Here is a 24419-nt window from a genome sequence, read left to right as displayed (position 1 = left end):
AACGAGTCTATTCATATTTAACAAGAATCCTTGGGTCTACTTGCAATAGATTTTTTAAAGCTTACTCATAGTCGTAATTCCTACACTATCGTCTTTTTCCAAAGCTGACGTAATCATCTGTTAAGTCCTTAAAAAAGTATTTTCAATTCTGTTATTTTTTTCGAAAATATCAAGTTATTTCTTGAATTAACTTCCCCTTTGCCTCTGGGTATTTCATTCATTGTCCAACAGAAATAGGTGTCATACAATTTGTTTACATCTTTATAATTAGCGTTTTTCTCCGTTTTGCTAGTACAGGATCATCGTTATAATTAGACTTTGAATAAAGAAACCCGCCGATTCTTCGTTTCTCAAATTCTCACAATAATCTTCACAACAATTTCCATTCCTCCAAAAACTAATTTTAATTTTTGCAACGTTTTTGAGAGGTTGCTTGTTAACAAATAGACCTTGTGAAGCAAATTTAGGCAGTAGGAAAAACGAATCTTCATCATTGGACATTTGGAACAAGTAATTCTGAATCGATTTCTCTACCGAGTAACGATTGTACAATGCTTTATAACTGGCGATCATCTTTTAAAAGATGTTACTCAACTTGGGCAATGATTCGGTTTTTCGATCAAATTATAAATATTTAAACGGCAAAGACATAGTTATGGGTGTATTTAAGGCAATACTAAGCACGAATGCTTGCAGAAGGGTACACTACATTTATTTCTATTTTTGCCTAGTGAAAATTTAATTGATCTGTGGAAAAGTGGAGGGCCATGACCCAGCCGCGCCTAGTTTCGCCATCCCTGATCTAATTAAACAATTTCTTTTGATAATATCAATGAAAATATAAACAATTTTGAGGTATTCTTATACAACAGCTTATAAAGTATTTGTTCCATTACGGCATTTTCATATTTTATTAATCTCAGTTCACGTAAAAAATCAACACCACTTGAATCTAGAAGGAAGAAGGAAACACAAATAGCCACACCCTCTTCCTTCTAAAACTCCGTTTTCGAGGAATTGGCAGAAGCAACTTCCTTCATGCCCGATGGTTTGATAACAATGGTGAAAAATCATGGTCCATAAACCGCGGTTTGCGGTTTTTCTGAAAAGAGTACTTGTACGGACAAGGATGAATTTAGCGGGGGGGGGGGGGGGGGGTTGTAGGGGGTGCGACACACCAACCTTCCAAACCTGGCAGTTAAAAACCAAATTTTAAAAATGGGCGTTTCCATCATTTACCACTAAGATGAAGGGTGTGGCACCAGAATTACTGTATAACACCCCCCCGTCATTGCTGCTTAAATCCGCCCGTGTCTACGGAATTTATTCGTTTATTTCATAGAAAATTAAAATCAAAATTCCCCAATGAATGTTTTATAAGTTCTTTAGCTGCCTTTGTGAAGGAGAGTCGCCTAGAAATATGTTTAATAGTCGGTTTCATTTTGATAACATTAAAAACAAAATGGTAGAAAGAAAGGATCGTGATCCACCACAAAAACGTGCTTTGATTGTCAAAATATGACACAAAAAGATACACGCTACATACCACGTGAGTAATACGAGCTTCATACTTCCGTCTTCCAGATTTTTTCTTGAACTTTGTGCCCCGATTGTAACAACTTCCTGTGAATTCCTGTTTCGAAAGTTACGCCTATTCATTAGAAAATGGTGGCGCTCGACAATTATCGTGTTTTTTGGGCTGTCAAAACAATGCCGAAAGCAAGCATGATGCCAGGTAATGTTTACGTCATGCAGGCCTTTAGTTCTTTTGCTTTGTTTAGGGAACCGGTAAAGTGATAAATTATTCTATTTGGCACGGATAGTTCCACTTTTCATCTACGAAAATAGTTCTAGTTTAAACTGAGCGAGACCAGCCTTAAGGAAAACTAATCAAGGAATGAATAAGTAATGGAAGGTTCGTTATGTTGCAAATTGGCAAGGAGCAACCTACGGTTAGTTCAAATTTTGGCGTATAACTTTCTTGATTGCGGGGATACATTAAGAAGTCGACGTGGTCGATCGAGGCAGCTGATCTTTCAAATTGCTGTTGAAATTTCTTCTTTCTTTTTTTCAATAGGACCTTTTGCTAGGTACTGTTTTGTCTGGGTCACCCAGTCAAATTCAAGGCTTTGAATCAAACCTTGACTTAAGAAAATAAAAGCTGCAAGAAAGAAAGGTCAAAATTAGATTCTGTAAAAGCCAATAGATACCCTTTATAAAATTTAATTGAATTATCAAACCTAAGTCACTCTTTTTTATATTAGAGTGAAGAAATTTAGGTTCTTGATTTTTGCAAAAACTTTCAAATTGGGTTGTTTTTAAATTATTCCAAAATAATAAGGGTGTCAGTTAAAGACATTTCACTGCAGAAAGACAATGTTTACTGCAGAATTGTAGTAAGGATTACACATATTATATAGTACCAGGATTATTTCTTTAAAAAATATACTTATGTCCTGGCAAAAGATAAGCCCTGGCATAAAGGTATATGCATTATAGCAGTGTTCTTATGTTCTCACATTTCTTAGTTCAGTAGAGTCTGAATATTGCTCATTTGTTAGGGTTGAATGCTAAAAGGGTCTAGAATTCAAGTCCCTGACATGACCAGACCTTCACCCAGAGAGAGGGGAGTCATCAGCTCTCTGCAATTCCAGGTTTAGGAATAACAAGGACTGGTCTCATTGAAAGAAGATACAGGGCACTGCTTGATAAACATAGCTACTTGTTGTCCTAAATAGTTCAGATGCTAGGTAGAAACAAATACAAATACAAACAAGAACTGCAGTCTTAAGCTTGCTCTTTATGTCTTAAGCTTGAGTTCTAAAAATTGCTATAATGAAAATGTGTGTAATACTTGAGCTGTGCTCCTCATGCAGACTATGCTGACAGCAAGTAAATTGGGTATGGCAGAAGATGAAGCAGAACTTCTTTCAATTGCTGCAATTTATGACCAGATAGACATTTTGAATGACCTACTAAATGCTGAAGTGCATGGCTCTGTTGATAGCAGAGATCAGTGGGGCTTGACTCCACTCCACCATGCTGCTCGCAATGGAAGTCACAAATGCGTAGAGCTGCTGCTCCAGCGAGAAGGTTTGTGCTAAATCCAAAGGTGTAGTGCTTGCCTATGATATTTTTCTCCTCAGTATAGAACAAGGGATAGGTGGCAAAGTTGTTATATCAGGGCATAGATTCAAGGGCATATATCAGGGGACATGTTACCCTCACATATCAGAAAATAGTGGCACAGTGCCTTTCTTAATATTCTTCCAGGATCAAAGCTGTCATTTTATGGAAAGCTGGACCCCCAATCTACAAAAATCTGAGTGTTTACCAGTGTTTTTAGATACTCAAACTTTTTGTTAGGCTAACTTTGCTATAATGTACTCTTTCTTTGAGCATTTAAATTAGAAATATCCACAAAATGGAAAGGTTTCGTTTCACCTAAGGCTACAATGCCTGTCGCAAAGTCTTTGAAATACTACAGTTGACTCTGCTTATAGTCACTCCGCTTAATGTCACATTACCAGTTATGGTCACATAAATTGTTGACCAAAATTTGCAAAAACCATGCAATTTAGGTCTTTTTGCTATGTCACAAATTTTCAAGCAATTTTTTATATGACTATAACTGGAGTGTACTATAAATGATTATGTACCTCTTTTTTTGAATTATAGGCTTTTCCCCATAAACAACACATAATACTCCTTCTTTTCCCTACCATGAAGTCACATTATTAATGAATGTCTTTGCTACTTGAGAATACCTGTCAAGCAGAAAACATTTTGCATAAATGGGATCAAAATGTTTTCTGCTGTTGTATTGCTGGCGACTTAGATCTCCTAACTATACTAATAAGACTTCCAAAAATGAGACAAATTACTGGCCTATGAAGAAGCCCTACATTCATGGAAATCTTTTGGGCAGATTTCTCCTGCAGAAAAAATGATAATTAGGCTCAGGATTCCATTCAGCAAGTAAAGAGCTTTTGATTATATTTTCTAACCTATTTCTCTTCATTAACAGCAGAGATTTTGAATGGGGATGCAGTCAGAGTTGTGACCAAAAGCCTTAATGTTAGGGGTATTTTAACCCAAGGGGTACTCACTACTTTTCTATACAGCGGAGTCCAGGGGGCCCAGGGGGTCCATGTCAGCAATTTTTTGTTTAACCCCAAATATTGAGTTACAGTTTTGAAGAACCCCAAATACTGAGTCTCAAAATTTTGAGACCCTAGATATTACATATTTTGGACTACAACTTTTGTAAAGTTTTCTTGAATATCACAACATTTTCAATCCCATTTCAATTTTCTGAATACCCTAAAGTAAACAATATATAACCAAAAGATATTTTTCAAGATTTAAAATCCCTAACTTTAAGTTTGGGGCTCTATGATTAAGCTCAGCACAAGGAAGAATACAGTAGGGGTTTGACTGCAAACCCATAAAATTGAAACAATGCCTCTCATAGTTCTGATGAAATTATTTGTTTCAAAGGAATGTTTAATATAATCTTTGAAGTATCTCAAACAAATTTTTCCAGTAGGCTCTGTATTTTCATACCCATCTATCTATACCTCAATAATGTTGCTGTCAAGAAAATTAACAGGAAAAAAAGAGTAAAATATCTGTTTGACTTTTGAAATAGATTTGCCTTTTAAAACAAACTTCAACTGAGAAATTTTTTTGCATAAATTGACAAAAAACATTGCAACATTTTTGGTGGCTCCGTAATACCAGGGGCTTCATGCAAGACATCAAATATTAAATTGTTCTTAAGCTGTGATTCACTGCCCCAAATATACTTGTTTTCTATAATCTCAGACCTCAAATATTGACATGGACCCCCCTGTATAGAACAATAAGGAGTACCCCCTTGGGTATCTTTAAAGCCAAAGCTGAAAAAGAAAAACAGATATTAGAAAATTGTTTTCCCTTTGGTTGAAAGTCGTCATCAATGCATTTTTAAAAAATGAAGTGTACTGGTAATTTGATGGCCTAACATTTTGTTTGTCAGATACAAAATGGAATACTGATTTTGTTTCAAATGTTATTCTTGTCCTCCTACAGCTGACCCAGATGTCTGCTCACATATTGAAGACAACTGTAGTGTAAGACAATTTCTTCTAATTTTTGATAATATTTAAAGTAGCTTCTACTTTGTTGTTCATATTTTTTTCTATGTAACATACCATAAATGACCTTGTTTGGGCTTTGCTTTAGACTCCAAAGCCTTTCTCTAGCATCACCAGCTAAAAAAAAGAAAAACAAGAACCCAATGCATTTAGGGTATTTCCTTTCTTAGGAAACCATTACTACATGATTAAGGGGCTATTCACTTACAAATCAGTGCTGATAACATAAGCGGGTGTAGAGGATTTTTGTCAGTTTGGTGTATTTTGTTGCAGATAACATGTGGGCATTTTGTTTTTATATGTACCAAAAAGTATATATATATATATATATATATATTTATTAATTATCATATTGCTGTCTAGAGTGCTCAACTTACCGGAGCGATTAGATAGACTAAAATAAACAGACTATTGTGACACAACTCTGAGTTTCATGTGTAAACAATCATCAGGTGTATAAAAGAACACAAGCTAACGGCAAGCAAGATATAACGGTGAAAACGAATAATCGAACACAATCAAACGAAGTTAATTGTGCAGAGTGATAAATCATAACAACTACATTCTAAGATCGAAAATTGCTAATCAAAAGTTTGTTTTGGTGTCTACATTGGCTTATAAATTCTGTTCTATTATTAAGTATTTTATTGTCCCCTATATATATATATATGTAACAAAATAAACATTAAACAAATTAAAAACATCTTGATTTCCTTTACTTAGATGTTTCCTGTCCCCTAAAACTGCCGAATTTAGTAAAATGCCTAAGTAGAAAGATACTGTTGGGCTAGCTTGGCAACTTGAAATAACTTTGTACCAAATCCTTTCCTTGTATAGTAACAAAGTTTGTTGAGAACAAGTATTTTGTATACAAGTGATATAAAATGCATTCTTTGAGAACAGTATTTCTTTTCACATTGATTAGTTCTATGATGTAAATGAACACATAATCATCGTAAGATGGCAGAATGCTGGATGGATTTATAGCAAATTCCTTTATGTTCTTTTGGCTTTATATTTTCTCAGATGAATCTTGAGTATTTTACTACAGAATATTTCTAAAATGGCCTGGTTATCAGGTAGAGTCTGATCATTTTATCCAGGGTAATAACCTAGATTTTCCAGGCTAGATGCGTTGAAAAATCTAGTAAATCCATTTCTGACGGTATTCTTTGAAGCCCCATCCGATACACACCTTTTTTTCATCTCATGGCATTCTCTGTTGATAAGGATTGACAATATCAATGTTTAATAATAATTCTCATTTCAATAGACACCTCTTCACCATGCTGCAAAAATAAAAAGCCTGCACTGCATCCAGCTTTTGCTGGATTATGATGCAAGTCTTGATGTCAGAAACATCAATGGGGAAACTGCAATGGATATTCTGGAGCAGCAAGGAGATGCCCATGAGTGTATTGCATACATCAATTCTGTCATTGGTATTTTTAATTTTCAACCCTAATGCTTGAGTTTCCTGTTTATTCATAGCCTTTATTCTCCTTATCTCTTGTTTGATGAAAGTTTTGCACTTAATATCTATGTCAATTTAGTGAAGATTTAATCATGAAATAGTGTAAATGCCCATTGTTCTCATCATGACTATTATCATTATAATCGATATCATCAGTAAATCATCATTTTGTAATACATGGATACAACTGAAATCGCCTATAACATTGCTAGGCATGAATGTTTATGCACTGTTTATATCCTGATGGCAGTGAAGAAGACATTGTCTAAACTTTTTTTGATTTCATTTCTAGAAAGGCGGAAAATTGAGCACGAGGAGCATAAACGGGAAGGTACCGTTAGTTTCTGTTCTGAATTAATATTTGTCCAAACATTGACTGAGTGTAAGCTGTAGTCGTATTTGCATTTTTGACAAGTAGCTACTAGACTAGGATTGATGACTTTTTTATTTTTCTAGAGCTCTATGATGTTATTCAGGCAGGGTCGTACGAGCAAGCAAAGGCTGTTCTTGAATCTCTTGAAAACAAACCGGATGCAATCAACCGCTATTACAGAGGCCCAAACACGCTGCTCTTCAAGTAAGATTTTCATAAGTATCATCAAAAATTTACCGTAATAATGAAAATTTACCAACTGCTTACACTGGTTTGTGATTGCAAATCATTCAATTTTGAAAGCTTTTTTCTTTGCACACCTTGCCCTTGACTCTAATTAATAAATCATTCTTACATGCAGCCATGGCATTTCGGTTTTTCTCTTCCACATCATAACATTCTTTTTTCATCTCTTTCTAGATGAACCTTTATGAATGCATTTCCCTTGTATTATTGTTAATAGTTTATTTCTCTGTCAGGACTTGATCTTCAAAACTTGGACTTTAGGAATGACCTTCAAAATCAGTTGAAAGGAAGCAATGCAAATTTCTGCATTTTGTTTGGAAAAAATAATATAGGATTATTTAAAGTAGCTTATTTTAAAGGTAATTATGAATACAGAAGTAAAATTCTTTCAGTTTTGAACTGAAGTTTTCGCCAAAAAGCTTAAAAATGCCATTGGTTGCTCACCTTCAAGCTATTCTTGTTTTCGATAGTTTTGTTTTATTGACAGTAGAAGGATGATCTTATCTGTAAAATGCAATGATACTATTGAAATTTCTTCCATTTTCCTACAAGAGCGAGTCATGGCGGACATTCTGATGTCGTGGAACTTCTTCTTGATAATGGTGCAAACGGGAGACCCAATGGTGGGGCTGGGTACACACCCCTTTATGGAGCATGCTACGCAGGTCATTTAGATGTTGTAAAAATTCTCATCGAAAGATTGCCAAATTTACTGATGCAACCGACGGAAACAGACAGATCTGTACCACTTCATGCTGGCATCTTTGGGGGCAAGATTCAAGTCCTTAAATATTTGCTGAGTTTGCGTAAAAAAGTTGATAATGAAGACCTGAACAACCCTCCGAAGAGAAGAAGCATCGAAAGTTCAAGGAAAAATAGTGCCAAAGGACAAGACGGTACAATTTATCAAGGGTTGTTTTTAAGTACTATTTAGTTAGGTTTCTACCGTGATGCAGTTTTATGATGGCTTTTGCAGTTTCCAGTTTGCAAGGAGATTCTTTTGTCATTTTTTAAAATGTTTCCTCAAATTATTGCATGACGTATTAACTCTTAAAGTGCCATCCAAGGTAGCAAACTCATATAGATGATCTCTCTAATTCGATGTTTTTTTAATAACCAAATTAGTCTGCTAAATTTTAAAGTTATTTGTTTTGTAGAATCCACCGCTTATACGTTGTTGACCGAGCATGTACGCATGCTTCAGACATCGCCTTCCTGCTTGCCAGCAATAACAGAAAGGGTGTTATACCCTCCTTCCATATGCCTTAGACAAGTTGATGGGAACTTGATTATATGACTGTGAAAACATTTGATTCTGACATTTGTCTTTTTATTTTATCCAAGACCAATTGAAGATGAAGAATGACACTTCGATCTTGGATGTCAATTATCGGAACGCAGAAAATGTATCTGCCTTGCACCTTGCAGTTGATCGCGAAAACAAAGAAGCAGTTCTAGAGCTGTTGAGCTGCAAGCCTATCCTGAAAGGGTGAGCCTCGTTTTTACCCTTAATGGTGTTTCCTTTGCGAGAGCAACAAAGGCAAAGACAAACAACCTTTGCGTACCAGCAGACAGTCACTATTTCATTTTTCCATCTTCAACATTATTCCTTGATTTGTTGCATATTTTGTTCTAGATCCGTCCCGTATGTCCACCCGTCTTGCCTGCAGATTGACATTCCTGGACCAAATGGGGAAACCCCCCTGATTTACGCAATTCATCACAAAAATGTAGAGATTGCGCGTATGCTCCTCCTCAACGGCGCTGACCCAAATCGAACTGATCCGGATTCTCAAGTAATGACTCCAATTCAGACTGCTTGCTGGGCCAATAGTAAGGAAATGGTAAAACTTTTGCTTGATCACGGAGCAAACCCCAATCTTTGCAATCCGGAAAAGCCAGCTTTGAGTCCTCTGTGTATTTCTTGCTCCATAGACAGTAGTTCGATTGTGAGGTTGCTCTTAGAATTTGGCGCCAAAGACCTTACCAATATTGCATGTACTGAAGCCGTGAAGCATAACCGTGATCACATTGTAGAATTGCTCTTAGAAAGAGGTGTTTTTGAGGAGACTGATGCTAAACTGCAAGATGCAGAAGCTAATTTTACATCCGTTAGAATCATTTGGAACAAGCGTAACCTAACTGAACTGAGAAAAAAATGGATTGTTAATTCAGTCGTTCGAAAAAATATGAACTTGTCTCCTGGAAAGCCACTCTCGCCCGCAAAAATTACGAAGATAAGTGGCGATGTTGTTTTTAGTTTGGTCACAAAACTCGATTTATCGGGTAACGAGCTCAGAAACATCCCCGTGGTGGTGTTTCAGCTCCCAAAGCTTACAAAACTTACATTGTCTGATAATAAAATAGAAAGACTGCCATGTCCTGACAACATGCCTAAACCGCCTGAAGGTGGAAAAGATCAAAACTCTAATGGGAGTTCAAAAAGTCAGGAAATGAATGGATCTCTAGGTAAATCAAGTTCTGGAACGCGTGCGAGACCGACAAGTTGGTCAGCTCCAGCTAAAGCGCGAAACTCTTCGCAGTCAGGCCGGCCTGTGTCCGAATATGCCCCGGAAAGAATCGATGGCTGTCATATTGAAGAGGAAGGAGGGATAGCAAAGGAGGAGGTCGTTTGCGCAGAAGGCTCAAGCAATGCAAGCTGGAAATGGAACTGTCCGCTGCTGGAAGAACTGGAAATCCATAAAAATGAATTGACGTCTTTGCCAACATGTTTGTTCAGCTTGCCTAGTTTGAAGGTTTTGAATTTGTGCAGAAATAATATCAAAGAACTGCCACTAGATTTATGGTCTGCGCCCAGTTTAAAAGATGTTCTTTTACAAGGGAATCAACTGACTGCTCTACCCTCACATCCAAGTTCGCGGTACAGGCAAAGGTTTTCAAAGTGAGTAAAGCAAAATTTTTTCTTGAAATCATTTCGATTAATTCATATTTCGATGACAAAACAGAAAATTCTTAATTTTGGCAAGTTGCTAGGCGTCGTAGTTAAACCTTAACACAGCGGACACCTTCCCACAACGGAAATTCGAATTGGAAACATTCATAGGAAATTCGGCAAATCACGGCTGCACAGACAATAGCCTGTGCATGATCAGCAAAAATTGATCTAATCCGAAGGGTTACCTGATGACATTTTAAGGTTGTTGCAAAACAGGAAGCGGAGTGCTACCGAGTCTTAAATATGCGCATGGTCAAAATCCCGTGGCGATGGTCATTAAATTTTTGTGTAGAATCTAGGGTTTTAACTTTCACTATGACGATGATTTTTTAATATGATGTTTCAATTGAACAAAAATTAACTCATATGCTTCTAGGTCAGACAGACAGGCTTCAACAGATGAGGCGGACGCCCGGCGATCGATGTCTGTTGATAAAGAATTCTTAGGATCAGTAAAAAGCAAGCGGCCTTCCTGGGATGGCGAAAGCAGCGATGAGTCGGAAGAAGAAGAAGAAACTGGCGAAAAGTGCGGTATTACCAAGATAGACATCTCAGACAATCCAGATGTGGCTGCCTTGCCAGTTAACTTGCCATGTCTCGCACCAAACCTTTTTAAACTAACCGCAGCCGGCTGCTCTATTCAGGGAGCCATCGTTTTGTCTCAGTTGCCACCATCTTTAACTATGCTTGATTTGAGCAGAAACCAAATCACCAAAGTCGATTTAGGTGGAGACGAGGCTGACACAGATCGCGTTTGCTACAGTACATTTCACGCGACGATGAAGAAAAGTATATCCGCCCCTGTCCTTCAGAACCGAAATGTCAAGCAGAAAAGGTTCTGCAGTCACCGATCACATAGATTTTTATCAAACCTCAGGAATCTTAACTTATCACAGAATAATTTAGAAAGCTTAGTATTTTTATCCTGTCTAAAGGAACAAACGAAGGTTGAAACGTTTGACTGCGTTTTTCCGGATCTTCAAACTTTAAACTTGGCTAACAATGTCTTGAAAAGTGTTCCTGAGCATATTGGTAAACTGCCAAAACTGCTTTGTCTTGATGTTAGTGGAAATCCAAAAATCGACACACTTCCGCCTGAACTTGGACTATGCTCACAACTCTACGATCTGAAGTTCAATGCGGCATATATTCGTGACCCACCTCGAGCGATAATTGAAAAGAAGAATGGCAAAGGGCAGCTGGATGTTCCATATATTCGTAATTTTCTGAAAGGAGTCTGCAAGCAGTAGGTTTATTTTTACTTCAGTTGCTTTATAACCAAAAATAAGATGTCGATGATCAACTGAAGTGCTAATCTTTTGCCGAGATTTATGCAAGTTTTTACGGAATTACAATGCCCTTACTCTTTAGCTGGTTTTATTCGGATTTATATGTATTTATGCAGATCGAGACCGTATCCAACGATCAAACTGATGCTTGTGGGCCAAAGCCGGAAGGGCAAGTCAACCTTGCTGCAAAAACTGCGAAGAGAAGGAACCGGTGCCTTTCTTGATCCGGAATTTCCACAAAGATTTACGGAACGAATGAGGGATGAACCGCGTAAGTGTTTTGTTACACGTTGTCGTTATAGATTGTAGCTTCTTACAGGTTTTGCAGTCAAATTGACTGATTGTTTTTTGTGAAAGAAACTTTCTTTTCAAACCAAAACAGCGTTAAGTATTGCGCAACTGGTGTGAAGGAAAGGTTTTTGGTGCATACTGCACTTTGTGGCTGTGTTTGTTTTAAATGTCGCAATCTAGTCTACTGTTTCTTTGCATCTGGGCACAATTTGCTACATATGTTAATGATAATTTGCAAGAAATGTTCTCTTGAAGTGAACCCAAGTGGAAGGTCAAACCACAACGAATCAACCGTCGGGGTGGATGTATGTGATTGGACATACCAGAGACGACAGCTAATTGGAGGAAATCTTGGACCGGAAATAAAATTCATTACATGGGATTTCGCTGGGCAGGTAATGCCTTGAGTATGACATAGCGCTATTTCAAGCTTGGTTGTACTTTTCAGGGGCTGCAAAGGATGATGTGAAACTGACATCGTGTAAAAAGTTTTTGCGGTCGTTATACCAGAAATCAATTGGTTTATTTAGGCCATGAGAGTTTTTCTGCTATATCGCCGTTGCCAACATTCTGAGATAAACCAGAAAATGTGAGCCAAGAAAAAGTTTAATCTGCATACTAAGTATTAATGGGTTGGTAGCATTTCAGTTTGGAAGGACATGTAATTGATGTTTACAGATACTGTTTTGGTTCAGGGCTGAAATAAGTATGAAACTCTCGGGTGGTTACCAAATTGTGGTTGGTTTATACCCATCTGATACCCACCTACCTTCATTTGGGGTCAAGATTGAGTCGTAAATAGGAAGCCTCATCATCATCATCATCATCATCATCATCATCATCATCATAATCATCTGAAAGTTCTGAATGAACCGTGGCTTTCAATTTTCTTCTATCCTGTGCCAATCTGTATATCTGTACCATATCTCTTCCACCAACTATTTCTTTGATGCTGTCGCTAGGCTTAACTTATGGTCTTCCTCTTGCTGTCTTCCCATAAACCATTTCTAAAAATAAATCACTGCCCATATCATTTCTTCTTAGTATGTGTGCGATATAAGCCATTTTTTTCTGCCAAAGTTGTTAGTAACCTCTCATTTCTCATTTACCGCAGTCTTTTTCAGAATCTTCGTACACTTATAAGTGTTCTCTAATCTCCAAAGGGATTCAACCAAAGGGAAGAAATAAAGACTGTAGAGACAAGCCCCACCCTCAATTTATTCAAAACATTTACTCTTGCTGTCTAAACACTAGTACTCTATCACAAGAGACAAAAGTTCATGCTCTGTGTTATGTTTTTTTCTCGCATTTTAGGATGAATATTACGCAACCCACACCTGTTTCATTTCGCGAAGAGCAATTTATCTTTTGATATGGAAGCTGACCGATGGGATAAACGGAATCGACCAGTTACAAGGCTGGCTTCTTAACATCCAGGTAACATTTACTTAGAAATCTTCCTTATTTTGAAATTCAGCAGAGCAACTCAATTTTCAAATCTGTTTCCAAAATTGTGCAGACAAATTTAGATTTATTTGAATAACATCTTCTGTGCAAAAATATTTTGAAAGCTTTTAAGATCAAATCTGTGAGTAAAAGGCTTGATTGTCACTGGCTTTTGACTGTAGCTATATGATCTATTCAATGCAATTCAATGCAATTCAATTCAATTTTATTCGAGTACTACAGAAGAAGAATACTACATGTTGAATTCACTAGATTGATAAAACCATGGTGAATCGATGAAACATTTTGGCGCTTGTGGCCTTTTTTGGTCCTACGAACCTTCCGTCTGGATCACCAATGTGGCTAAATGGATGGCATTTGTAATCTATTGTCGCTGATATCTTGCAATCAGATTCCTTGTTAAAACTAGGTTTCATGAATCATTTCTAAATGATCCTGTCTTGACCCACTTTTATTTATCATCTAATTGTATGATTTTATGTCAGGCACGTGCTCATGACTCTACTGTCATCATTGTTGGAACCCATTACGATGAAATTCCCCCGGCGAATCGCAAGCAAACTGTAGATGAATACAGAAGCATTTTATACTCACGTTATGTTTCCGAAAAACTTGGCGGGGGTGTACCCAGTATGGCAGAAAAAGGTCTTCCTAAAGTGATTGAAGTTACTGAAGTAAGTTCAAAGCCAAGAAGCGAGCATAACATCAGAGAGTTGCGTCATCTGATTTACGACAAAGCATTGTCGCTGCGAGATACTGGTGAGCTTATGGCACATCATTTTCAGCCTCTTTTGCAGCTCATTTACATTTAAAACCAGGGGCACAAATGCCCCCATTTACAGGAATTGACTATACTCTTTTTATATTATACTCTTTTCAATCTCGATCCTTCAAAAAACTGTAAATTATCGCATGCCTGTATGTAAGGGTAATAGGGTATCTGGAGGTTATGTTTAAATTTAAATTTTAAATATATGTTTTGATGCAATGTTTTCTCGTTTATTAAAGCTAAACCTCGTCTTTCAGATGATGGTTATCTTTTGGAAGCCCCTGTTCCAGCAAGTTACCTAGAGCTTGAAAGGGCCGTACTTGCTATAGCAACTAGATTGCGCAAGCAGAAAAAGTATCCCGTGTTGGACAAGAAAAAATTCAAGTTTGTGTTGTTTTTTATTTGCTGAATCATGTTTCAGTCAATTAAACGAATCAGCCGTTGCTATTTGATTCCCAAATCAAGCCTTCTTTTCTTAAACCCTTTATTGAATATAATGACAATCCCATCTTTGTCGAAACTTGTTATTTGGGAAATTATGAAAGTATACTTTGTTTCTTTGATCGACTGTGCAGGTGCAAAAAGCGTCGAATTAGGCAAGATCTTTTGATTTCTGAAATTATTTAAGTTTGTGGAATTACCTGATGCATTGCGATCTAATCTCCTTCGAAGGCTGCAACACATGTCAGCTTATTTTTATTGATATTTCAAATTACAGGGCAAGTGTGCAGGAAGAAATCGATGTAAACGAGCTAAAAAACTTTGGGGATGATGAGCTCGATAATGCAGTGAAGTTTCTGCATGATTGTGGTATGCCGGTGATGATAATCCCTTTCATTTATCGTCAATCCCTTTCATTTATCGTCAATCCCTTTCATTTATCATCAATCCCTTTCATTTATTAATCAAAGGCACCTTGAACTTATTTACGATAGACAGAAGTAATGCAAAATGACGGTAAGCAACCCACTGCGAAGCAAAACTAATTGAAAAAGGCAAAAAGCCAAAAGCACTTGTTAATGTTTGCTGCGGTAATGCTACACTGCAAATCTTGCAACTTTGTTTCTCTGGCCAATTATTAATGACACAGTAAAGGCAGAAATATCTAAGATGGTTTTTAAGTCGATAGATGACATTGATCCTGTATACTTATCTGCAATCTTCGCTAAATATTTGAAAAGTAACCTCATGACCTTAAGGAATACTGAGTCTGACTGTCGTGTCGAACCGAAAAGCAAACAAAGAATAGGCACGAGTTTTTCTCGTATCGTGGGGCCATACACCGGAACAATTAAACACCAGTGCTTAAAGAACGCCCCCCCTCCCAATCAACAATTTTAGGTACCACAGAAGCTGATCAACTTTTCTTTTGTTTTTATTCCCGCCAGAGCTTGAGCTGCAATTGCCCCCCCTGCTATCTTTAATGCCTCCTTAATAAACGCCCTTCCTTTAGCAAAGCTCTTTAAAGTCCTGCTAGTAGTCAATGCAGAGGTTTAAAGGAAGGGGTTATTGCTACATATTGGATGGCTTACTTAGCGATGGCTTTTCACCTGTTCGATGAAACACAGGTTGCGTTCACCTTTCTGATAAACAGCGACAGATAAATAAAATCCTATTCTAAAAAGATTTTTCGTCTTCGTTGGCTTGATAATTCATTGATGCTACTTGTTGAATGCGTTCCTCTCTTAAGCATTCTCCTTTGGAAAGCAAGGGTTGTCTTTTTAGATAAAAGATTTACAGTAACATTTTATTGTAATGATATTTACAGGATTTAAAAACAGTAGCAGTTTTCGTTTTATCAAAAATTGTAATGCAACCAATTGAACTTCTCCGCTTTATCATAAGTTTTGAAGCCTTGTTATCTGTACTGATATTTAGGGCAACTTTCACATCCTTTTTAAAGCACAAAGTAATTCGTTTCAACAGGAATCCTGCTTCACTTCGACGGACCTGCTCTTGAAAACCTGTACTTTGTAGACCCGCAGTGGCTGTGTGATATGCTTGCAAACGTCATTACAACCCGTGATGTGAATCCACTTATTCGAAATGGTATGTTTTTTGTTGTCAGTTCCAAAACTTTGCTTATAGTTTAGGAAAAATTTGCTTACCATTTTGACTATCGCTCCATACCAACGTAGATTAAAATGTCAACACTGATTTAGGGTAGTTAAGAATAAATTTACGGGAAAAACTTATGTTGAACCAAAGATCTTTGGTTGAACAGATTTGTTTTTCTAACGACTATTGCAGTTGCCTAAAGATCGCATTATACGTGAAACTTGGAGTAGCAACCGAGCTGTTCTATACACAAAAAGCGTTGTTTTTCTAAGAGATATAAATCACTTATTTTATTCATATGTGCCCTGATCATTTCTAGTTATTGCATATTTTTGACACCCTCTTTTGTTGCTGTAATATAATGTCTTGGGACTGTCTGTTTTGCTTTTCATACTGTACCAAATTTTTTGCAGGCGTGTTGAGGATCGAAGACCTAAAAGGTCTGATATTTAAAGGCCGTCGCTTTTCATCCGACCATGTGAAGAAATACATCGAACTGATGAACAAATTTGAAGTTGCCTTACAGATATCCAATAATTATCTTCTTGTGCCTTCATTGCTACCAACAAAGCAGGGTCCGAGCCCCGCAGTGTCAAGCTCATTAAGCGAAGAGACCCGAGTCAGCATGAAAATGGAGGCCTATCGGAATAGCAGCGTTTTCAGGAGGCAATATCGCATGTCCTATGTCCCAAGTGGCTTTTGGGCCCGCTTGGTAACAAGGTATGGCTACCATATGTCAACTTTTTTTGTCACATTTCAAAGTTGCAGGATATTAAAAATTGGATCATGGTGTAAATTTTAACTAAAATTTATATCCAGGTTGCGGGTCAAAATTGACTTGGGCAATGAAGTTGAATTGGGCAATTGACTCCTTGTAATGGCCAATCAGCGACCACTACCCCCACTAATGGTCAGACAGTGATTTTTCGCTTGGAAAAACCTCTTTCGTATGAAATGTTACTTAAAAATATTTTTAGAATATTTCCTTATATATATATATTCCGATCAAGAGTGGTTCGATACAATTGGGTAGCACCCTTGTGGAAAAAATTTTCCTCTTGTCAGCCTTTGCCTTATTCTGAAGAAGCTTACAGCGAAACGTCAACCAAGTCGTTTTTTATTGAGCATCTACCTATATAGGTATATATTTATTTTTTGACATTTCGCTGCAAGCTTCTTCAATCACGTTTCGAATTTGATCCCATCCTTTGCATATAGTGAAACCATCCTTTGTGTATCAAAGTCATTTTCACCTATCCTATATTACCGTATATGTTAGAATGAATTAGTTATATTTTCAACTAAAGGCTAATTGCTGACAACCGAATTGGAAAAGCTGTCACATCTTGTTCTGAACTTGTGAGCCCTGACGACGTAAATGAAGATCAAAAGAAAATTTACAAAGAGAGTCTGTCCGGAGCAGCAGTTCCAGAATGGGCGTGTTGGAGAACCGGAGTTGAACTGTCCTGCTTTGGCGTGAAGCTTCTACGGGTCTGCCAACTTAAACCAGATGAACTTTTCTTTGGCCATGATGGTTTGTAACCATTTTATGTTCGTTTGAATAAAGATATCGTAAATCCTCGAATTGCACCCCCCCCCCCTCGAAAAAGCCCTCCCCCCGAATAAGCCCCCACCCTAGAACTACAAATTGTCAATAAGCCCCCCCTCGAATAAGCCCCCACTGCTACCGTAAATTCTCAAATTGGACCCCTCAATTTGATGATTTTTGCCATCTGAGGTTGCCTATGGCGTTTTATTGAATTACCACAACAAATCCATACTTTTGGTAGTAATTAACTAAATACTCATAAAGAAATTTCTACTAAAATAATTGAGGTCTTTTAATAAGATCTTCTTAATGTCTACATTAAATTTGTAAGCCCCCCCTCTCGTATAAGCCCCCGTCCAAAAATATCGAAAATAAATAAGCCCCCAGGGGGCTAATTCGAGAATTTACGGTAGTTTGCTTAAGCACAGAGAAGTAGAAAAATGTAGGAAATATATAATCCATGCCAAAACGGGTGGAACACCTGACAAAGCTCAAGCTTTTGAAAAACCCCCTCACCCTCCTCCTCCTCAGCCTTTCGTAGAACATATGATAATGAGAAATTGTTTTCTATGAGAAATTGTAATCAGTCTTTTTCTATCCAATTCAAGTACGAACTTTATTATTTATTAAGGCTTAAATCATGTGAGTTTTGAGTTTAGGGCATTTCAGCCCTCCTACCCGACGCGAAGCTCTATCCATTCATCATCGCAGGCTTATAGAATGTTATTTCTGATTACACAAACAATATTCAGCTACTGGGTAGGAACTCGCAGTAGGGCTGGAATTTCTATTGTTTTGAGATGGACGTAATTGACATAAACCTGTTCAGCCCCATATAATTGAAGCTGTCATGCAGTACGAAATTTTCTCCTCAGGTAGGTGAGCTGACATCCGAGCCCGTTGGTGAAAACTTCCGTGTTACCAGGTCCACAGTCTTATTAGGACAGTGTTTATGTTATGATGAATTTATGAAGCAGAGTCTATAGGGGCACAACTCCAACGGGCTAACGCTGGGGCATTGTGGCCGAAAAACGGATATTTAAGGTTCTGCTTCATCATATGAGGTACTTGAATTAACATTGACCTATGCACCTTCTTTTCCAGGAAGAGAGTCAGACCAGGTTTTTTTGACGAATTCAGTTTACAAATGCAGCAGGACCCCTATTATTGAAATTCTTGTTCCGGCCGCTCGATTGTTTATCGAGGTTGTCAACCCTGGTGATAAAAATGGTAAGCAATTTAGCATCCGTCAATTTGATGTTTTTAAAGTACCTCTATATAGTTTCTTCAATTCTCTGTATTTGTACTACCTTGATCACCTGAATTGGGTAGAAATCATTTGTTTGTGGATTTCACTTTCTGCTTTTTGCTGTTTTTTGCTGCTTGCATGTCCGAAAGTAAAAAATTAGAAACGCGATGAAAGCTGAATTTAACTGTGATTTAGCTACTCAAGATAAGGCTAAAAGTTAACTGCCGGAGTATGCAATATAAAAGTTCCGAAATCTGTTTGCTGCCAAAATTATTGTGAAACTGTTTTAGCACAAAGGCTTTCTGGATTTCGTTAACGATTGAAGAGCAAGTGAACATTGAAATGGGTTTTCTTTGCTTGACAGCATACTGAAGAAGTGTTTTTGTCTCTTTTCTTCTATCCTGTACATATTTGCCACAATATCGTTTTTAATGCAGGTGTAGGGTTCTGTCACTGAACCTTCTTTAATAAACTAAAGAAACTAGTCTGCCAATTTTAAAAGTTTGACAAATATAATCCAATGCTATATTTTGAATCATTAAAGACTCTGCCTATGTATACCTGAAAGTTATACAGGCAGTGATAAATACACTCTCGGGCATTCAATGGAACATTCCTATCCTTGACAGCTCAATACGGCCTAAGAGCTGCCACTTTGTTTCTTTCTATTTGGTTTTATCGGTCTTTTTCTCCTGCACAGTTTCCATTTGCTCCTCCTCCTCCACCCTGTTGCTCAGTTTATCCACAAGTCTGGCCGTCCCTTGTTTTACTAATCTGTATTTATTACTTAGTACTTACACTATAGATTAAATCCCCGCACCGTGGTTCCTTTTTCATTTTAGAAAAAACGCAGTTCCGAGTTGCCACAGTGAAGAACAATTTTCCACAGACGGCGTGTGAACTACTGGTTTTGACAGCTGAGCACTTCGACAATCTAATGACAGACTGGTTTCCAGATCTCGATTTGCAAAATATCCATGGGGAGAAATCAATTCAAAGGATTGGACTTTGTCCAGATTGCATAGCCGAAAAATTAGTAACAGGTAGTTTCGAAGAAACGAGCCCGGCAGGAAGCGAAAGAGAGGCCGAAGAAGAAAAGAAATCTGACATTAGCCAACCTCCGGATCAGGCTAAGGGAAAGAAAAAGAAAATGTCAAAAGGGCGCATGCGTGATTCCAAGGGGGGTAAAAACTCAAAAAGGACGCAGGAAAGCAAGAAATCGTCCAGAAAGGAGAGTACCGAAGGGGATTATGTGGATAAAGGGCACCCAGAGACCATAAATGAGTCTGATAAAAATGAAAAGAAAGAAGACAGTCCTGGCCTTAATCAGTCGGGTGAGTCAGCTTCAGGGTCAAGTAGCCAGAATTCAGATACTAGGGAGAGTAGAAGAAGTGCGCCAACAGAATCAGGTGAGAGGCCTGGGAATGAGAACAATACAACAGAGGATGGCGAGGAGAGACACGAGTTTGAAAATGATCCCACTTCAGAGCTCGAGGCACTTGCAAAAAAAAGTATAAATGGATTCGAATTTGAAGAGATGCTAAAAAAATCAGACTCGCACAAGGATATTCAATGCGCTATACATGGAGTATTGCAATACGAACGAGTGTTTCCTGATCTTGTGAGTTCTGCTGTTATATCTTATCCCTAAGTATTCTATTGTTGCAGCTTAAAGCTTATTGCATACTGTTTTAACTAGATATAATAGGAAGTAGTTCGCACGATTTTTAAGGGAGTTTTTCAGTTTCATGACATAATTGTTTCAGATTAGCAATTTAAAACTTGATGAGTTCTGTATAAATTGATCGCTTCGTGAAGGGGTAACAATAGTTTTTAATAATAATGGAAATTTTACAAGGAGGATACTGAAAGTTATGATATGGGTATTAGTGGCAACGATGAAGGTTTCAAGGTAAAAAGCTCGGTTTTCAATTCAGCGGCTCCCTCCCCCTAAAAATATAGGTAAATGTCACTTTAATACTTAGAAATACATTTATCATAAAATCAAGATGAATAACCTATTAAAATTTACGTAAAGGTAACTACTTTGTGTATACTTCTTAAAAGACTTTAAGGAAGTTGCCTGGCCCTTCACAATAGACAGTCTACTCCGCAAAATTTTTCCTCTAAAGGAGAAACAAGCCGGTTTGGATGAAAATGACCCTACTAGGGGCTACTGATTGTTTTTGTCGATGTAAACAAAGCGCCTAATATTTCCTAGTGGAACTTTCTAGGTGGAATTCTCGCTTACTTATTTTTCATGTTCATAGGTTTTTTGCGATCTTCCAAGTGGCATGGTTTTCAACCCAGAAGCTATCCGGACCGACAAGTTTATCGCTGCTGGCTCGTACGGGGCGGTCTTCAAAGCTTTTCTACAACGAAATGAAGAGACCGTAGAAGTGGCGGTAAAAGTACCCAACAATACCGATGCAGGGGACACGAGAAATGCAGACGCACAACAAGATGCAGAGAAGAACAGAAAGCTAAAGGAGGGTGCGCCAACGTTTTTCACCACTGGAGTATACACGTAAGCAAAATTATTGATTGAGATTGTATTGCCTTTACCTATTGCATGGGACAGAAGGCGCCTGTAGGAGAGGAGAGCGTGACCTGTTATTATGTTTTCTACCAGACATGGAAACATTTTGTAAATGATTGCATTTTCACAGCCAGTCCTCTGCCAGTCTTCTTCATTTTCTTCTGCTTCTTTTTCTTCCTCTTCTTCGATTTTTGTCCGTCTCACTCTTAGGCCAAAACTCTTCACAATTTTCAATGTTTGTTGTGGAATTCGGACAGTAATCTGCGATATGTACCCGATGATCTTTCTTTTCAGCTAGACCAAATTTGGCAAACTGCGTTGTTTATCACTTCAGCTGTAATTATCTAAAAATTAGATTTAAACCTTGTATTTCACTCCAGGTATCTTTGAAACGAAGAGCTTTTCCTCTGCTGAATGTTTAATAATTTCGGTAACAAGGCTTTTCATAAACTCCTGAAGTACAAATAGATTTGCAACCTTGGTTGTAAGCTGCAAAAGGAACCTGGGAATTTGGGTCACAAATCCTTCTTTTTTCAGAGAATGTTTATTGCTCTTTCAATTTCTTTAACCTGTTTTTTTAACAGAACTATTCGTCAAGAGTTATCGATTCTGGTTCCCGTAAGCCACAGACACGTGCTGGATTTGATTGGTGTTGGCCTATCCCCACTTCGCCTGATTGTTGAATTCGCCACCAATGGCAGCCTGGATAAAATTTTAAGCGATTATAAAAAAGTAGGGAAGAAACTGGATCCCTATACAATGCAAAAATGTATCGCTCAGGTAAGCAGAGTTTCGTTAGATTGCTGATGTTATTTAATCCTGCTTCGTAATTTTAGAAAACTCTTGTTTCTGTTATTGCTTGAATGTAAATGATTTGAATGAATGCTGTTAATGAAAATTTAAGTGAATTGAAAATTGAATTGAATTTTGTTATTAATGTAAAGTTCCTACAAGTAGACCTCAATAGGAATTTTAGAGTTCCTAAAGCTTCAATTAAAGATTGCTCCAGTGTTTAAGAGGTTTCGAATTTTTCACATTTTCAATGTTAGGTGTCAAGTGCCTTAAGCTACCTCCACGAGCAAAGTATAATCTACAGAGACCTTAAGTCTGAGAATATTTTGGTGTGGTCATTTCCTGAGCCAGGGAGTGTATCGGTGCAAGATGTCAATTTGAAGCTGGCTGATTATGGAATCAGCCGGGCTGTTGTTGTTGCTGGCGTGAAAGGATTGATTGGTACTTCTGGTTTCATTGCTCCGGAAATAATCAAGTTCCGGGGAAAAGAAAACTATACAAAGAAGGTACGTTGGTATTATTATTTGTATTACAATTATGAATTTCTTTACAGCAAAACATATAAAAGTGTGTTAAAAATAGCTAAATAAAGCAAACTATTTACAAAATAAAAACAACATGTAACAAAGCATGAAAAACAATGAATAACACTTAATGAATCTTTTCAATTACTAAAGAATCTGTTTTTAAAAGATGCAATAAGGTCATAATAAAGTCATGGAGACTCAAGTGAAGTATCCAACTCACGATCATGTGCTAACTGATATATGTAGCTTTCTAAACTTTGTTTGATGGTGTTGTTATGCCGTAAATGCTAGGTAAGGCTGAATTTTAGTTTCAATTTCGAGGTAGCATTTTCATGTTCCAGATTAGGAATATTTTATCTATCAGCAGATATCTCCCCTGCCCTAGAAACGTCTTTTGGATGCTCCCTATTAAATCTGCTGTAAATTGCTCCTTGCTCCCGTGTCTTTATTCCCTATAAGAATTCCCTTGCTTAAGTAAATGACATCGAATTTTTCTTTGTTCCCTAGATAGAACCCCTGGTGTGGTCTCACTTTTTTGCCTCATAATCCAACACAGACTTTCCCAGCAAACTGCTTAAATATTTCCCAGCAAACTGCTTAGATATTTCCCAGCAAACTGTATTCTTTTATGTAGCATGCATTCCTTTACTGACGCTTTTGTAAAGAGCTACACCAGAATATATAGCTAAGGCATCATTAATTCAACGCCAACACTTTACTCTGTACTCTGATACCAGCATTTAATTCCTTTATTAGGTTGATGTGTTTTCATTTGGCTCTTTCATCTACGAATTGATAACCCAAGAGTTGCCCTTTCAAAAGCTTGGTGGAGGGCAAGCAGACCAGATGATAGCAGAGGGAAAGCGCCCCAGACTTGCCACTGCAGTAAGTTTCGAATGCCCACGCTCAACATAGCATTGCCCCCCATAAGAAACGTCCCCATCAATGAGTCTCTCTCCCGCATGCGGACCTTTTTCAAATCAACACCTAATAAAGCAATGCTTTATCATCCTCCATGACTTGATTGAAAGTTCTTTAATTTTTGAAGGATTCTAAAGGTTTATCTTCGTATTTGTGCATCAGCAATTTGATATTTAAGTATTTGTTTCAAAATGAGTGTTAGAGCCATAATCAAAGTAGAATTGGTAGATGTCCTTTTCTTGACTGACTCAGACCATGTTGAAGAGACGATCATTGTTGCTTGGCTGCGAGCTATGAGGTGCTGAAAATATGTTGGTTTAGACGTATACCATTGAAATCTACACCAACTTCAACTGGTCTTCCAAGCAGTTCGCTTAAAAGTATTAATTCAGTACCATATCAAAGCATCAAATTTCATATTCAGATAGCGCCCGAATTTCGCCAGTGCCTTTGAGAATTTGCTCAAGATTTCGAATTATTGTTGCCCATTCTCCCAGTTGTTTCCTGCATTTCAGCAAAACTTCTGATTTTCTGAAAGCCGTAAATGTAGAAATCGTTTGAAATGCTAAACGTTGCATTTGCGGCGTAGTCTCCTATTATGAAAGAAACTTTTTAAAAATATAATCATGTTTCAAGCATTACTTTTGTAAGTTATTATTATGTTCAAATCCTGAACGCCCTCAGTTAAATTGGTTCAAAAGCCAAAAAACCTTAGATTTATGTGATTATTCTTGATGAATTCAAATTTCATTTGCAAATTCACCGGGTTGTTCCCAAATCA

General features: G+C 37.5%; 1 protein-coding gene across 3 annotated transcripts in view; it reads left to right on the top strand.

The window, feature by feature from the left end:
- Positions 1 to 1401: 1401 nt before the first annotated feature.
- Positions 1402 to 24419, top strand: part of LOC135685789 (uncharacterized) — a 29242-nt gene continuing 6224 nt past the window's right edge. Inside the window, exons 1-25 of one of the 3 annotated variants that reach the window (XM_065201858.2) lie at positions 1402 to 1549; positions 2877 to 3093; positions 5074 to 5114; positions 6412 to 6580; positions 6905 to 6943; positions 7069 to 7189; positions 7784 to 8127; positions 8576 to 8720; positions 8868 to 10133; positions 10564 to 11433; positions 11593 to 11747; positions 12023 to 12162; positions 13082 to 13204; positions 13720 to 13993; positions 14261 to 14387; positions 14722 to 14813; positions 15930 to 16052; positions 16475 to 16781; positions 17369 to 17595; positions 18715 to 18840; positions 19702 to 20480; positions 21130 to 21386; positions 21983 to 22178; positions 22448 to 22696; positions 23474 to 23602. In XM_065201858.2, the coding sequence (XP_065057930.2) occupies positions 2880 to 3093; positions 5074 to 5114; positions 6412 to 6580; positions 6905 to 6943; positions 7069 to 7189; positions 7784 to 8127; positions 8576 to 8720; positions 8868 to 10133; positions 10564 to 11433; positions 11593 to 11747; positions 12023 to 12162; positions 13082 to 13204; positions 13720 to 13993; positions 14261 to 14387; positions 14722 to 14813; positions 15930 to 16052; positions 16475 to 16781; positions 17369 to 17595; positions 18715 to 18840; positions 19702 to 20480; positions 21130 to 21386; positions 21983 to 22178; positions 22448 to 22696; positions 23474 to 23602 (6513 nt within the window). In that variant the 5' untranslated portion in view covers positions 1402 to 1549; positions 2877 to 2879. The other 2 variants (XM_065201857.2, XM_065201856.2) reach the window with 2 other exon arrangements.

Source organism: Rhopilema esculentum, chromosome 15 (assembly GCF_057945365.1).
Source record: "Rhopilema esculentum isolate cy_ngs chromosome 15, ASM5794536v1, whole genome shotgun sequence".
In the NCBI taxonomy this organism is placed as follows: domain Eukaryota; kingdom Metazoa; phylum Cnidaria; class Scyphozoa; order Rhizostomeae; family Rhizostomatidae; genus Rhopilema; species Rhopilema esculentum.
This window is presented reverse-complemented; position numbering and strand designations above follow the sequence as displayed.